Source organism: Olea europaea, chromosome 13 (assembly GCF_002742605.1).
Source record: "Olea europaea var. sylvestris chromosome 13, O_europaea_v1, whole genome shotgun sequence".
Lineage (NCBI taxonomy): Eukaryota > Viridiplantae > Streptophyta > Magnoliopsida > Lamiales > Oleaceae > Olea > Olea europaea.
In genome coordinates, this window is record NC_036249.1 from 4,847,372 (window position 1) to 4,864,842 (window position 17,471).

At 33.4% G+C, this 17,471-nt stretch overlaps 3 protein-coding genes and 1 non-coding gene across 4 annotated transcripts; 2 read left to right on the forward strand and 2 right to left on the reverse strand.

Moving 5' to 3' along the window:
• Positions 1–146: 146 nt before the first annotated feature.
• On the reverse strand, positions 147–701 carry LOC111408347. Its single transcript, XM_023038114.1, has one exon. The coding sequence runs from the start codon at positions 699–701 to the stop codon at positions 147–149; it is 555 nt and encodes a 184-aa protein (XP_022893882.1).
• On the reverse strand, positions 702–1,670 carry LOC111408348. Its single transcript, XM_023038115.1, has 2 exons — positions 800–1,670; positions 702–715 (listed from the first exon to the last, which is right to left on the reverse strand). Exons 1-2 carry the CDS (start codon positions 1,668–1,670, stop codon positions 702–704), a joined length of 885 nt encoding a protein of 294 aa, XP_022893883.1.
• Positions 1,671–11,641: 9,971 nt separating this feature from the next.
• LOC111407364 (RING-H2 finger protein ATL80-like) lies at positions 11,642–15,831 on the forward strand. The gene is made up of 3 exons (XM_023036786.1): positions 11,642–12,446; positions 13,138–13,235; positions 15,164–15,831. The coding sequence occupies exons 1-3, from the start codon at positions 12,288–12,290 to the stop codon at positions 15,504–15,506; spliced, it is 600 nt and encodes a 199-aa protein (XP_022892554.1). The 5' UTR covers positions 11,642–12,287; the 3' UTR covers positions 15,507–15,831.
• Positions 15,832–15,976: 145 nt separating this feature from the next.
• On the forward strand, positions 15,977–16,050 carry TRNAR-UCG. The gene has a single exon. It is a non-coding gene; the product is annotated as a tRNA-Arg (tRNA).
• The last annotated feature ends 1,421 nt before the right edge of the window (positions 16,051–17,471 follow it).

Below are 17,471 nucleotides of genomic sequence, written 5' to 3' on the forward strand. Positions count from 1 at the left end.
CAATATGTAATCAACCAAATCCTTGCTCCCTATGTACTCTCCAAAAGTGCTAATATCATCCTTTGTTGTACTAAACATCATACATTGCTCTAGAGGATCTTCAATACATACTTTCTCATCTCTCACAGCAGAATCAATGAAGTTAATCATGTGCAAGTGTCATTGTCATCTGAGTATTTCATTGCTTGGTAAATGTTGAACCTCACCTCTTCTTCATTTACTCTCAATGTCAATTGTCCCTCTTGTACATCAATTAATGCCCTTCCAGTTGCTAAGAATGGCCTGCCTAAAATCAGTGGGATTTCCTGATCTTCTTCCATATCTAATACCACAAAATCGGCTGGGAAGATGAATTTGTCGACCTTTACCAACACGTCTTCAATAATCCCTCTTGGGTAGGTGAGGGACCTATCAGCTAGTTGTAGAGTCACTGTTATTGGCTTGACCTCCCCGAGGCCTAATTTCTTGAATAATGATAACGGCATTAGGTTGATGCTTGCTCCTAGATCACAGAGGGCCTTTTCAAAGGAGGAGCTTCCAATGGTGCATGGAATAGTGAAGCTGCCCGGATCTTTTCTCTTCTGAGGAAGTTTCTTTTGAAGAATAGCGCTGCATTCTTCTGTCAATTTTACTGTTTCATATTCCTCCAATTTTCGCTTCTTTAACATCACTTCCTTCATAAACTTTACGTAATTTGGCATTTATTCCAAAACATCTACAAAAGGAATATTAATGTGAATTTTCTTGAAAATTTTTAAAAATTTTGCAAATTGATTATCAAATTTTTTCTTTTGAAAACGCTGTGGAAATGGAAGTGGTGGTGCGAGAATTGGTGGGTTGTCAGGGAAGGATATGGAGTAAGGTCTGTGGGCTTTATTTGTTCCCTTGGCCTGCTTTTCTTGCTCATCTACTACTTGTTCTTTCTCCTTATCAGGTGTGGGGTTGCTATCTTCAGTGAGTTCACTTTCTCCAACTTGCTTGCCATTCCTTAATACAACAGCTTTACAGTGCTCCTTTGGATTGACCTCTGTATCACTTGGAAATTTTCCTTTTTGCTGAGACTTTATTGAGGTAGCCAATTGGTCAATTTGCACTTCAAGATTCTTCATTGTGGCTCCCATGTTGGACACATGTGTTTCAATATTATCCAAACGTGATTCATCTTTGTTGAAGCGTGATCTTGTCTCAGAAATGAACGTTCCAAGGATGTCTTCCAATGGTGGTTTCCCATCAGAATTCTGAGTGTTGAATCCGGGTGGAGGTTGAAGTGTGTTTCTATTGTTGCCATATGACAAGTTCTCATGATTCCTCAGCGCTGGATGATAGTGATTAGCTTGATAGCTTCCTCTTTGATTGTAGTTTCTACTGTTGACATATTGGGCCTGCTCGTTTGCAACCTCTGTCTCTTGGTGTGAAGAAGAAGTACTCATGATTGAATCTACCTTCTGTTGATTTCCTTGAGTGGTAAGCGCGACTATCTGATTTGTGAGTGATGCAACCTGAGCTGCTAGTGCAGTGATGGGATCTACTTCATGAAGTCCTGCTACTTTCTTTACACCCGATCTTTCACTTGGCCATTGGTAACTGTTGGTGGCTATGTCATCCAATAAAGCATATGTAGCCTCTGCTGTTTTAGCCATTAAAATGTCTCCCGCAGCTGCATCTACCATAGTCCTTGTCTGCCCATTTATCCCATTATAAAATATTTCAATTTGCACCCATTTCTGGAACCCATGTTGAGGACATCACCTAAGCAAGTCTTTAAATCTTTCCCAAGCTTCATAGAATGGCTCGAAGTCGAGTTGTTTGAATTGGCTAATTTCATGGCGAAGTTGAGCTGATTTAGAAAGTGGAAAGTACTTGGTGAGGGATTTCTGAGCCAAATCATCCCAAGTTGTAATTGAGCCATACGGTAGTGATTGGAACCAAGCCTTTGCTTTATCCCTTAAAGAGAATGAGAATAGGCGGAGTCTAATTTCATCTTCAGTAACCCCATTCATCTTCACCGTGTCACAAATTTCCAAAAAGGATCCAAGATAAGCATTTGGATCTTCTATTGCAGCACCCCCAAACTGATTTTGCTGCACCATATGTATCAACCCTGGCTTCAATTCAAAATTGTTTGCAGCAATTGCTGGGCGTGCGATGCCGAAATAGTTGTCATTGACAACCTACCTTATGTATTCCCAAATAGCCCTTTGTTGGTTATCCTCATTGGCTGCTCTAGCATCCTGTTCTGCCATTGCTTTCCGTTCATTTCTTTATATGCCTCTGAGAATGCGAAATGTGCGTTCTGGTTCAGGATCAACAGGTAGTAGATCTAGATTTTTCGCCCTTCGCATAAACAGCTGAAAATAATCACAAGGAAGCTTTTAAAGATAGATACAAAAAGAGTAAAATAAAAATTATGGTAAAAATAAAAATCTAGAGTAAAATGAACGCCGATTGGTAATAATATCAATTGAATTCGAATGAATCAATCCCCGACAACGGCGCCAAAAACTTGCCACGTGATTTATATAATGTGATTTTATACCGCAAGCGCACGGTGTCAAGTTTTGTAGTATATTAAAGAAATGAAAAGTGTCGAACCCATACGAATTGATATTCGACTTCCACTGAGTACTATAATTATGTCCGCGTTTACTTTATCTAGACAGTTGGATGTTAAATTGATGTTTGAATGCTAAACTAATGTCGATGAATTTAATAATGCAAGAAAAGTGAGGCAATTTCTAAAGATTAATTCACAATTTCATAAAGTCTAGGGAGTGATTTCACCGTATTATCAACATAATTCTCAACCCTTATAGATACTTCCATTAATTATTTCCCGAATTCATAGGCAAGAATCCTAAATTAATTCTATTTCCCCCTCTCGAGCGTCAAATAGAACCTATCTCTATATTTCAACCTCAATATCTCTATTCCGAGTTAAATTTATAAAGATTATCACGCACCTGGTTCTTGTTTTACCCTCAAAGAATTGCACTTTCTCTCAAAATCTATAAATCTAGGTTATATTGTTCTTAGATCATGCCTAAATTTTCCTCTCTCGAGCGTTAAATTTAGAGCATCAATTCATTCAACTAGTGATCAAGCAACTAAAAGCATTAAGCAAGAACAATACAAATCAATTCTGGAAAATTAAATGGAAATACTATAAAGAAATTGAATTATGTCTCAAATAGGTTACATCAAACCCTATATTTAATAACTTAGTTCATGATTGAGAAGAAGAACATTATAAAATATGAATTAAATCGCATGGAGAAGAGAAAGATAAGAAAAAACTCAGGTTGCAGCTTGATTCCTTCTCCAAAATCCGGTGATTCTTCTTTCAATTAGTGTATCTCCTTGCCTCCTTTCTTCAGTCGTCCAACACCCTTTCTTAGGTCTGTCAATATGTATTTATAATCCCTTTAATTTGCATTACGAGTTGGAGTTGGGCCAGGTCAAAAATATTTGGAAAAATTGCGTTTTTCCTTTCAGGCGCTGCTGCAATTCTGCTCCTTGTGCTTGTTCAGCGCCTGGGCGCTGATTTGTGGCGCCCAGGCGCTGTGTTAAGTTTTTTTTTTTTTAGTTGGTTTTCTTCCTTCTTTCTTCCATCGTCTTTCACGTGCATCTTGATACTTCTTCTTGTCCATTCACTTCTATATAACTTTGACTCTTTTCCACCCTTTAAACTCACCATTTCATCAAATTGGTTTACCTATAAAACAACACAAATACCCGCATCAAAACATTCTACATTTCTCGAAAACAACCAAATATTTCAAGCTTAAGAGACATTAAATCAATGAGTGAAATTCGCTCATCACCCGTGGACATCGTATAGAGGAAGATATTTTTGGTAATGTAGAGTTTTGGTTACTTTGTTTAGGAGCTTGGCTATTTTGATGTGGACGGACTTATTTCTCAGGTGAAGAAATTTTGAAAGTTCATTCGTTGCACCGAAATTTGAGTCAAGATGGAGATTGTTAAATTTTGTGCCCCAAATTAGGGGGAATTTTTTGGAAAAATATTATTTTCTTATTTCCACATTATTATTTTCACGTGATTTTATTGGAAAAATATTATTTTCTTAATTTCACATTATTTTTTATATTATTTTCATCTTTATGGTACAATATGTACCTATAAAATAGTGGCCTTTTCATTCAGTTTTTTTTAACCAAAAAATGTTTTGTTATAATTTTCTCTCCATATTGTTATAATAAAACATTGTTTCCTTTGCTTAACTCTTGTTTATTTCTTTATTTTTAACCTTATTTCATTGTTGTGATCTTCGTTACTTCATACTGTACTGTTCTATTAAATCTTAGTTCTTACAACCTTTTGGGATCAACAATTAAAGCTCAATGAACTTTGATACCATATTAAGATTTGAGTTTTCATCTTAAAATATCAATCTTGTTAAGGGGAGTAGCTCAAGAACTTATAAATTGATCTATATTTTCATGTTTATTCGATATGAGATTTTATCCCTTAACAGAAAGCAAGAATTCAATGATCGGGGTGGGAATCATGCAGGGATAAACTTTAACAACATTGAATTTGTGATTACACAAACTGCAAGCTACTACATCAATAATTCGAAAATTTTACTTTTGTTCTTGTGGACATGCGAAATGGGCAAAATATTCATGCCTGGGTTGAAGTAAAATGGTAGGGATCTTGGGGAAGAAAATGATGGCGGAGAAGGAGAAAGAAAGTAATTTTTCTTTTTCTCTTTTTTTAAAAATTTTTTAATTTAATTTATTTGGAGCTTATTTTTATTTTTCTTTAAAAAAATAAATTGAGAATATGATTGTAATTTGTTCTTTATTTTCTATTATTTTTTTATTTAAATATTAGGGTATATTTGTCATTTTGCAAGTTTTAATTGAATGACGCTTTCCACAATGAAACATGAAAATAAAGGTGAAATACAAAAATTTGAAACGTATAGACATTTTGTACACTAAAGGCCAAATGTAGAGAAGTTTTGTGCTAATAAGCCTTTAGATTATAATTTGGACGATAGGAAAGTTACAAAAATTAGTGAACTAATTTTCAAGATTTCGTTGCAAGAAATGGTGAAGAAGATTTTCTAATCGACCGTCTCTACTAAATCTTTTAATAACTATTTCCTTTTAGTTAGAGATATCTGGGGAAGTTCTTTGATATTCTAATTCTTCACTCATGCTTTCTTTAGGCCAATTTGGTGTCAGAATATGATCAACTTGTAAGTGTGAATCTAAGAGCTCAACCACTCGATTCCATTCTCAACAATTGTTATTTGTTCGAATTTCAAGTTCATTTATGCAGTCTCCAAAACTATTTCTCGCACATGCAAGCCTTCATGTTCAAGGTGTTACAACTCTTCTATGGTACTTCAAGATAGTGAATTATTTAACTCTTATTCCATTGCTATTTGATGACTATGTAACTAATTTTATTTTTATCAAATACTTTGATCAATTTCATTGCATTACTTTTTGTCTCCCTTTTAACATCATGCCCTTAAACTCAACTATCCTTATTTCATTGAAATACTATAACATTCAAAATAGATATTGGTATCCCAAAAAAAAAAAAAAAAAAAAAAAAAAAAAAAAAAAAAAAAAAAAAAAAAAAAAAAAAAAACCGAATACAACATCATTGCTTAATCTGTGAAAACCACATCTTTGACACTTTTTCAGATATTTTGAAGAGCTGAATTTCTTCTTCTTCTTCTTCTTCTTCTTCTTCTTTATACACTTGAAGGGTTGAATTTCATTATAGTACAGAAGTAAATTGCACACCGTCGTTATCTTTACACTCAATCACCTATTTCAGTTTTATTTGTTGAGATAAATGTCAACATTCACAATGGGGAGGAAGAAGATAACTCAAAATTTCTGTTATTATGATAAGCTAATTGACATAAACGTGCCATTCGAGATTGATTTTAGAACTCAACTTTCGATTCTCGAATAATCACAAGTTATTTTAGATGATTAGTAGTTTTGAGAAAAATTGATCATGCAAGCATTTGTACCATTTAGGGGTGGATTTTTGAGAAGCATCAAATCATAGCCTTTCCAGATTATGCCTTTAGCCTTTTCAATTGTCTATATTTAAATATAAATTGTAACATGAATGAATTAAGCCCCCCGCTTGGCCCCCACTATTTGAATTTATAATGGGGGAATAGTATTTTTTTTTTTTTAAAAATTATGTAGTTGAAAAGTTTTCGATTTGTGCGTAATATTATTTTATTAAAAATTGTGTGATTGAAAGTAGGAGAGAGAAAAAATTAAATTAAATTGAAGAGTTTTAAAGGGGGCCAAACAGGGGCTAAGTTGATTCCTATTCTCCTTCATGGACAAGTTTTTTATTTTATAATTTTAGAGCGTGTTTGATTGACATGGAAAATATCACCTAGAAAAGAAAATATTTTCCATCTTTTGTGGAAAATAAAAACCACCTCTATCCAAGGAAAATATTTTCCTTAAAAACAAGGAAAATTAGACATATTTTCAAAAGTTAGAAAATATTTTCCATGGAAAAAAATAGCAATCAAACACTCCAAGTAGGAATTTGAATGGAAAACTGATATTTTTCATGAAAAATAAATGTAATCAAACACACTCTTAGATATTGTGAGATTTAATAGATTTTAACTAACTTTTAAAATTACTAATCAAAAAAATGTAATTAATAATATTACATTTATCATTAAAAAAAATCCTATAATCTATTTCCATTTTTGTAATTATATTCAAACACATCAATAAATAGCTTTTATTTTCCAAGTTCTAAAATTTGCTGGTATGAAATGCACAACAATTTGTTGGGAACCGGGCTTATTTGTGAGCGGTAAAGATGGTTGTTTGTGAGTCCATTTTAATCACAAATTTATGAAATGGAAATGTAGTACAAAACCATAAAACCAAATAAGAAATTTAAAATAAGAAGGAGTAGAAAACGAAGATTAAATCCGAGGCAAGTGTATTCACTCTCTCCTTAAGACAATATTGCCCCGTTACGGTGCTCACGGTTGGCGGCAATTGTCTCCCAAGATACAACGGATTCGATTTGTGGTAGTAGCACTTCAAACTACAAATCCGGCGAACTTTCAACGGAGTTTCCCTTCTACAAGGAATATAATATATGAAAAGAGATGAAGAAGAAGAGAATTGCAATTTTGAGAAGAATGAATGCTCAATATGCAAATGGTGTACTCTCAAAGTCATCCAAGGGGTCCTTTATATAGAGAATGGAGTGGTGTGATGAAAGGATTTGAGCCAAACCATGCAACCTTTCAAACAGGTGCCACTATTCCAAAAACCACAATTTCTCATTCATTTTTGAATTGGTTTATTAATAAACACCATTTCCAATAATCCCCCACATGAATGAAAATTCGAGTACATAAGTATCATGCAATGCAATGATGATGCATTATGCATTGTAGAGAGTAAGCGGAAAAACACTGCATCAGGTAAGGTAGCTTCTGGCTTTGAACCTCCCTTAGTGAAATACTATCGGACTTACCCGGCTAATTGGTGAACGTGATGTCTTGAACCATTCAGCCTTTGGTGTAAGCCAAGACAAATCAATTAGATTTTATAACGGTCAAGTGGACGCAAATTATCCTATGAAACCAAAGTTGTTACAAGCTTGAAAGGTAAAGAACCAGCTATCACAGAAAATAAAATAAAAATATCCATTTTGCACATATATATTTAATAGTTTGATGGATTCCATTGCAATTATTTCTCAAATTATTAATGCACGGATCAGGTGTTATTTTACTGAATAAATTTAGTGTATACAACATTCATTTACGTGTTCTAAATTTAATTGAATAACGTTATTCGCAGTTGCTTACTGACTCATGTATTAAATAACCACATTTCATATGGATGTCGTAAGGACGACTGTTGTAGTGAGTGACTACAGATAATATTACCCTTAATTAATTAGTTCCTAATCTAATATTCGACTCTTTCAACTTCCATGCTTGTACTAGTCAGATCCAACTTGTGCAAAAATTAATTAAGCATCTAATAAAAAAATAAAGAGGAATAAAAGGGAAAAACAACGCGGCATAAGATGTGATATATCATAAATAGATGACGGTGTCAAATTTTAAGATCTTTCCTTTATCGATCATATTCATTTTTCATGTTGAAAATACTAAGCTTATATTTGGCCTTCATTTTTTTCCCCCAAAAACTAATTTTTTAAAAACTCATTCTCAATCACACATTTTTCAATAAAATAATTTCACACGTAACTTTTCCTTATTTTTTAATCTCACATTCTCCAAACAATTTTCCCTAAAAAATGATGCTCAAAGAAGGGTACTCCATTTTTTTCAAAAACTTATTTTTTTAATCACACATTTCTCTGTAAAATAATTTTACTCGTAATTTCAAAAAAAATCTTTATTTTTCAATTACATATTTTTTTTCAAAAAATCGCTATTTCAAAATATAGATTTCCCAAAAATGAGAGTCAACCGAGAATAAACCGTGAGTCCAGTCCATGATCACATAAATGTCGAAATCTTTTTTTTTTTTTTTTTTTTTGAAGTTCGGATCACCGAGGAAGCAACATTAATGTAATCCACTAAACACACAAACAATTTAGCCCTTGATTGGCTCCCATTATAATGAGAATTTGGGAAAAATATATTTTGGAGTAGTAATTTTTTTAGGAATGTGTGGTTAAAAAAAGGTTTTTGGGGTTACATGCAATATTATTTTATTAGAGAATATGTAGTTGATAAAAAAAGAGAAAAATGAATTATAATTTTAATGAGAGTTAAATAGAAACTTAATTTTATTCCAATTGAAATCTATAAAGAAGAATTTCACTTCGATTGACACCTATGGCCTTTAACGTGAATGATTCATGCATTTACACAAAACTTTGTCTCGTGACTCTCTTTTCACTCATATTCAATTTTATTATATTGAATATACTATGTTCATAAGTTAATCAAGGGCACGAAAGAGATATAGGGATTGGAGGCCGTCTACTCCTATGTTAAGATTGAGATAAAGATATTTGAAAGTATTGTTATTCTAAAAATATATGTCAAAGTCGCATCTTTTATTTGCACTTCTGGTCGCATTGGATCTACAAAACACACACTAACGATTTCTTTTAATTCGAGTCGAAATCTATCACGGAAACTTAGACTTCAATTGATGTCGATTCTCTTTAACAATAACTTTGAAAGTTTTAAACAAAAATGCGAAAAACGGATGAGATATTGTTTAAAGGATACTCCAATACATAAGTTAGTAGTTGATCATATAAAAATTGAAGAGTAAACAAGTATTTGTACAAAAATTGGGACGTTGGTAGCACTTGTAAATTTTTCTGTATACTGAATTTATAAAAGAAAATTATAAATACATAATCAAACAATTATTAAAAGTTGACTGAATTCCTTTGCAATTGTTATTGGCTTGAAAACAAAAGAGGTATCGCTTCTACTCCTAATTCAAGGGAAGATGAGCAAACGTAACCATTTATAGACCTCAAAAGATAAAAATAAACTAAGGTTGTCTACCGTAGCCATTTTAATGGAAATACAGCCAGCAAAATGGCACCAAATATCCTAGTGCTAGTAATTCCCCACCATTATTAGGGATGGCAAGGCAGGTATAGGACGGATCGGCAATTCCCACCTCCGTCCTGTCAGATCTTTTTGTTATTTTACCCTATACCCCATAGCCAGTTAAAGTGGGACAGGGCGGTTCGGGGCGGGGCAAGTCTCCTACCCCATTTATCGCCCTGTTTATTTTTTATTTTTTTCTTTTTTGCTTTTATTTTTTATGTCCTTAGTTGGTCAATAGTATTACTTTTTTTTACCAATTTGTTTAAAACAACTTATATTCTCTTTAAAAAAAATTATAAATTTATTATTTTTGTTTAATAAAAACTTAAATTTGAAATTAATATTAAACGGGACGGGTAATGGGACGGGGAATATGTTTCTCGTACCGTCCCATACCCGCTTCGGGGCAATGACTCTCACTCCATACCCATCCTATGTACCCAGTTAAGAGGGTATTACCTACCCTATTCGGGGCGAAACCCCACGTGTATCGGGTTGAATGAATTTTTTTTGCCATTCCTCCATATCGGTGTTACAAGACTTGGATCAACTTTTAAAAATTTATGATATTTTTTTTCTTGAAAAGAAGAAAAGATAAGAAAATGTCAGACCTAGCTTCAAATGTCCGTAGTCCACTTAGGCTTTTTCCATTTTCAAATTATAGAAACTTAAAAACTGAAAACCAACAAATAAATTTTCGAAGGGCGTAAATGATCATTTCAATCTTGCTAATTTGATTGTGAAAGATCCAACATAAATTGTCCCCTCAACATTATAAGTTTGAACATTGTTACATGTACACTATGGTGTACACTTTAGTCTACACTTTGTCACATGCCATTATTCTATTGGACAATTTAAATTTCAAAAAGTTTTTTCATTCAATTGACACTTACAACAATGTAAAAGTGTCAACCAAAGTGTCAAAATCAATATATAAATAGCAAAATTTTTCAAGTTATCGTTTCACACTGTCGTTTACTCAAAATATATTATTTTTCCTTAAGAGACAATCATGCAACTAGTGACAGATAAATTTTCATGGAGAATGAATTTGGACCATGCTTGGTGGAGGGAAGATCCTCAATTTGATTTTAAACGATTGATACTAAAAAAAATTTCTCCGTCTCATTTATATAAGTTCGTCTTTTGAAATGTAAATAAATTTATTTTCTCTCATAAATGAGTTTTTCACTTCACTTGTTCCAGTGAATAAATAATTGGTTACAATAAAAGGAAAAAAAGAAATTTTGTGGTTTCCATAGTATTTGAGTGTTCAAGTAAAATTGCTTTTATTTAAAAGTTTAGATCAAAATGAATAAAAAGTCATGTGTTTGATACGTGGAATAAATTATCCTCTCTATAATTGAATTTTCACTTTAAGCATTTCAATGAATAAATAATTGATTACGATTCTTCTATGCTCCATCAATTTATTCAGACACTTTATAAATCATTTGCCATGAGAGACCTTGGGGAGCGAACTCTTCTATCATTTTGCATTTCCTATGGTGGGCCACCTTTTCCATCGGAGCCGAATCCGCAAATAGCTCTAATGACTTGGTTAAGAAGAATAGAATCGTAATCATGAAAATATTGTTTGCTCCGAAGCTATTACAAAATGAGATCAGTTAAAAAATATAAAGTCAAAGTTTTGTTGACATCTCATTTGTAGAAGTGATATACACTTATCAATCTTTGGTACGTGAATAAACTTATCTACTCTAATAATTGAATTTCTATGTCAAGTGTTTCACTAAATGAATAATTGGGTACGGAAAATTGTTTTTGTGATATCTAGTGCTCAATTGTAATTGTCTTACGTAAAAATTTAGATTAATATATATGAATAGAGTTTTGTCACATTTTTATCTATAAAAGTTGTACAAGAAGTGAATGGAGGAAGATGGCGATCAAAAAATCAATTTTTTTGAAGAAAAAATCACTCTAAAAAATTATATGAATAATTAATTGAATGGATAAAAATTGAACAGCGGATAGTTCAAATGCACAGAAGAATTAAAGGCGAGTGGAATATTCATCAAATGGATTAGGACGGTGAAATAAAAAGCGAGCACTGTCACAAGTTGTTTGTTCTGATATGCTTTCTTTTTCATTATTTTTTGCTCGATTTGATTTTCACATGCCGTGAACAATCATTTTGGATCTCAGATCCCTTTTCTGTCCCTTTCTCCTACTTGAATGTTGTTTATGACGCTAATCTTTCTTAATCACACTATTATAAATTTATAATCCCTCCCCTCTGGTGTTTTTCTACCAATGGGGCTCCTCAGATGCTGGCCCCGACCAATTCCACCATGGATTCTTTCCCCCAACACCAGTAGCCCTTTCACGATCTTGTTAAGGTCTTGAAAATTTACACTGTTACTATTCCTGCTGAGAAAGAAACGTGGATGCCAGATACAGAAATCAGAATAAAGAAGGGTTTTTTTTTAAAGTGGGGAAGTAGGAGATAGACTAGTAGTGATGATTTGACAGAGTTTTTTAGGCTTTATAAGTTAGTTAATTGATTTTATGAAGTGGGTTTTGTGTGGAATGGTTTAGTTGTTATGAAGAGTGTAGGGTTTGAATATTTCTAAGAATTTCTGTGTGAGACACTGAGTGTACAGAAAATATTGAGTTGGGCATCTAATTTTACTGTAGTGCCAGCATCTAGAAAGGAATAATGATGACTTCACAGATAAATTTGGTGATGACAGTGATTGGGTTTGCATTGAGTACCTTGTTCATAGTGTTTGTGTGTACAAGACTCATATGGGCTAGAATTCAGTTAAATGCGTCGAGACGGGCTTTAGCCACGGGTTCTAGGTCTGATCTTAGCATTGTAAGTATTTGTTTCCTCTAGATGTTCATATTTCATTTCTGATTTAAAAGCATATTTTGTAGTTACATGGTTTCTTTGCAATTTTATATTTGATGTAATTAGGATTTATCATTCTGTATGGTCAATTCCATGTCCAGATATGAAAAAGAATCTCAAAAGAGTTGAGAATTAGAATTCATTTGTTGGGGCCCAAATAGTTTTGATTACCAAACATTAAGTTGGGATGTGATTTTATTATGCTTTCATTGTGTTTGCTCGATTGAAATTAGATAGCAGTGTGTTTGAGGTTCGAATGGCAATAATTGACAATTTTAAGCTGTTAAGATTTACGCATACATAATTATATTGCACCTCTTTGGTCTTTTCTGCATTTATTCAATCGTGTGGTTTCCAAAAGTCTGCCCATTTTGTATAATTTTTGTTGGATTATCATGCTCTTCATCCTTGTGACAGTGTGGCAAAAATTACTTATGCTACAATAGTATATGTGCCAAGAAAACTATTCTTGTTAGGTTACTTTCTTCTTTCATTTGTTTTTGTCCATTTTTGTGAAAGAGTTGTTTTCACTCTAAGATGTAGCTATTTATAATAAGTCTAACTTTAGAATCTTACTTGACCAGAAGAATTTATGATTCTGGATCACTTGTAACTATTTTAAACTGAAGGGGTGTATCATTCACTTTGTCAACAGTTGGAGCGGGGTCTGAATGGCCTTGAGCCTCTCGTGGTGGCTAATTTTCCCATCAAGAAGTATAAAGATATGTCCTGGTCTTCAAAAGAAAATGCTCAGTAAGTTGTTCAACTTTAATATCTTATAGTTTGCTGAATGTCTTATGATGCTCCACCAAGTGTTCTGTTGTTTTTTTCTTTTGATTTATTTAGGAGAAATTAATTTGATGAAGACATTTTTATCCAGGATAGACACATGGTGAATCTTGCGTGATTAAGTGATTTGACTATTTGCTCATTAGCTATTTGTTAGGTAGTGACATAGAAAACTTGTATTTTTTATTTTTATTTTTAGTTTTATTCTCTTGGTTGAAGGAAATACTGCTAAAAAGGATGATTTATATGTGTTTCTCCTTCTATATATTATTCAGTGTTAGAAAAGTTTCTTGACTCTGTCTTATGTTTGAATTTTGACTTTTCTTTTCTTTTTGGACATGGTCAAAGGGGTCTCAAACATGTGCTTGCGAGGGTTTGTGCTTCGTACAATATTATAAAGTTTATCTCTAGAATTACCTTAATGTGAATATGATGATACTAGGCTAGAATGTCTGTCTTCATCCTGAACCAATGAGGAGGTCATTGATAAACCTTAGGTTCAATAATTGATAAACCAACCATTTCTTAGCCAACAATTGTTAGATAGCGGTACCGTGCAAAAGATTTAAATATTGCCCTTGAGTATTTGGATGGAGAAACTGATATTGGTTGGAGTTCCGTGATTAGGTGATAAACTATTGGAAATTGCAGCAGTAGCAAGAGCCAGAGGTGCTGGGACTTCATAAATTTTTTGTTGCAGTTCATGAAAAAAAAAATGTCCCGAAAAAATGTTTGGAGTTTTGTGAGTGCAGTTACATAAATTTTAATTGAGCAACTCCTTCAATATGATCTAATGCTTAGACTAAGTGAAATTAACCAAAATATAGCTATTAACGAGTGGATAAGGAAAGAGTCTGGAATGTTGACTCCCAGTGAAACGTCAGAGACAAGTCAAATGACTTCAACATTCAAGATAAGCTCAAAAGGGCAGTTTAAAAGCTGTGCATGGGAAGTTATGGTTATTTAAATATGCATGTTTGGGGGCCATGAAGTATTTCTCCTTGTGTTTGTAATAGTTGGAAAACAGCACTTTGTGATGTCCGCTATCAGAATTTCTCAACTAATTTTTGACAATAATATCTCTAGAAGATACCGCAATGCATCTCGGTTACAACATTAACCTTATTCTCAACACAAAGATCATCATCCTAAATGTTAGGCGTGTTCATGCTTTTCTAGAAAAAATTTCTGTTGGAGGTAGTTGTTAGAAAGTTCCTCAGGAGAATGAACTGTATGCTAAATGATAAAATTGAGAAGGAAGCTACATAATTTTTCCCCATCCACGAGAGTCTCTGTCACTTCCCCTTTATGCCTGTTCTTCAACCGCTACCCCCACGGAACTGCTTCTTTCTCTTTCAAATTGGCTGACAAAACAAGCGGTTGCTACCATGATTTACATCTCACCAGATCAAACTGCTCTTATCTCTGTACTTATCCCAATCCCAGAAATCTTTGTACTTATTGACTTGTGCCATACTTAATGGATCACTGGATACCCCGTCTGAGAAAACTCACATCACAATACAGCTGCTTCCGTTCCCCAGCTCTAGTTTTGCACGAGTCTCCAAACTTCCAGTCATCCCAGGAACTTAATTTCTTGATTGCTTCGATATGAATACAAAGTATATCATACCTAACTAAAATACGTTTCCTTTGTTCGTCCCTTTTTCGTTCTCTTACTCCATCGACTTAAAAAATAAGGGACTAAACATCACAAGTCTTGTAAGAGAGGCGTCTAATCATTTTGAGTTAATGGATGCTGGAACCATTTAGGATTTTATTTTTATTTTTGTTGTGCGGTGGGTGGAGGGGGTTTTTGATTTTGAAACCAATAAGAGGTTCATTTTTAATTATTTTTACTTGCCACTCTAATGTTAAAATCATCTCCACAGGTGTACTGTGTGCCTTGCTGAGTACAACGAGGAAGATACACTACGTATCCTGCCCGTCTGTGGACATTCCTTTCACGCATCATGTATCGACATATGGCTGCACAAGCACTCCACATGTCCTGTATGTCGAATTTCTCTGAACGAGCTTCCCGAGAGAAAGTGGTTCATGCAGTCGATGTTTAGTTCAGCATTCCGATCCCAATACAGCATGCAATCTATCAACTTGCATTATTGTCCGTGCTTGTCAAATTGCCACATGCATTCGTCTAGATCCCTTGACAACCAGATGCCAGGCCCCGCCCAGGAGCTCCAGTGTCGATCCGAGGGTGCATCTGCGTGTTGATTGTCTGTAATAAAAACAGGAAACAACTAGAGAGTGCATGGATAAGTTCTTTGGCCACAAGATTTGTGTTGTTGCTTTGAAGGGAATGCGCAGAAGTTGGTGGCACCATCGTTGAGATTGAGTCCTGGAAGTAGATTGTTCTACTCGTAGCTTTATGTATATATGGCGATAGTGATTTGTCGCTATAGTGTCAATTTATGCTGTCGGTTCTATCAAGTCAATCGATCCAAGTCCTATTAGTTTACCAAATTTATAAATGGAGTAACCTGACCTATGTCTCAATGTAAGGTTTTTATAAGCTGGGAATAGAGTGCTCGTTCGACTACCTCCAAGAATATGTACTCAGAAAAATTTCATTCCTTCAAGGGCTTGCAAAAACGGAAAGAGCATGAGAGTGCCTTTTGACTGTTAGAATTTTGACATAAAATTGACGAATAATAATTTATATAAAAACAATTCTACTCCAAGAAGACCGCATAGCGCAGTGGATTAGCGCGTTTGACTTCGGATCAAAAGGTCGTGGGTTCGACTCCCACTGTGGTCGCTTTCTTTTATCCTTTTCCATTTCTGGATTTGTTTCCTTCCCATTGGGAATCTAAGTCTAAGCCCATCAATTCATGCTAATAAAATGTAGATGACTTGCGTCTTACTTTCAAGTTTCAAACATGAACAAAGTATCTTAATTTACTATTTTTTATCGTTTTATTAGCCTCCTCTTAATAAAAATTCTACTTATTTTCCCGTTGTTCAAATGACTCTCAAACATGTTAAAGTTTTAATTGATAGTCGGCTATAAACATTCTCAATACCCTTTTTTTTTTCGAAAGAAGATCTTTCATATCATGTTTATTAATTATTCACACGTTATACAATATTATCTTTATCGTATTCGTACTTAATAGATGTGTCTCATTTTCTTTCATTAGATGCTTAGAGCACCTTCAATGGTGTGTAAAATAGAGATTTAGATCTTCAAAGTGATCGAAAATCTCACCAATTGAGAGATATAAATGAGATGCAAATTATATTTTGATAGAAAATATTAAAAAAGAAAATACATATTTTTATTTCATTCCATAAGAGACAAAAGATAGATTGAGATCTTTTAATTGGAGACGAATTTGAAGTTAGATCCATCGAAATGTAACTGAGGATGTAAAAGTGATTTTGAAAATATCAATTTACACCCAATTTTACACCACCTTTGGAGATGCTTTTACATGGCCGTCATCAAAGCTTTTGTCGTAAAAATAATCTCCCCGAGTTCATGTCTAATATTTATATTAATTCATGGGCTTGAAGTGTATTGTTTTGAACATCTACTGATTTTTTAGAGACGTTTCTGCCATCTTGGTTTGGTGATGGTTTGTGAACTCTGTTTTCGAGCTTTGATGGGATTAGGTTAATCTTTGATATTCTTATAAAATAGATACCTCTAAGCTCATATTAAATGGATCCAATAATTGCAAATTAAGTTTAGCAAAAACTTCTATATCAAATAAGTCAAAATAAATATTACGTGACTATTTTTCTTTTTTAAAGAGTGATTTTTGAAGAGAAAGTTACACAACATGCGACTTTTAGAGTTTGTTTGATTGACATGAAAAATATCACCTAAAAAATAAAATATTCTCCTTGTTTTGAAGGAAATAAAAACCACATCTTCCCAAAGAAAATATTTTTCCTTAAAAACATGGAAAATTAGGAATATTTTTAAAAATTGAGTATGCTTTTATGCTTGGAAGGGGAAATGCATACAAATTCTTGGGGTATGTTCATTGCAGATAAGATATCTGTTTTTTTTTTTCCTTCACTGAATATTTTTATAATTTGGACAATGGATTTACTTGTTAGATATTGAAATTTTAGTTATTTTTGTCTCCGTCTTTGTGAAAAACTCCTTTTGATTTGTGTACATATCAAGTCATCAACCGGATGATCTCGAGTGATTTCTATGTGAATTTA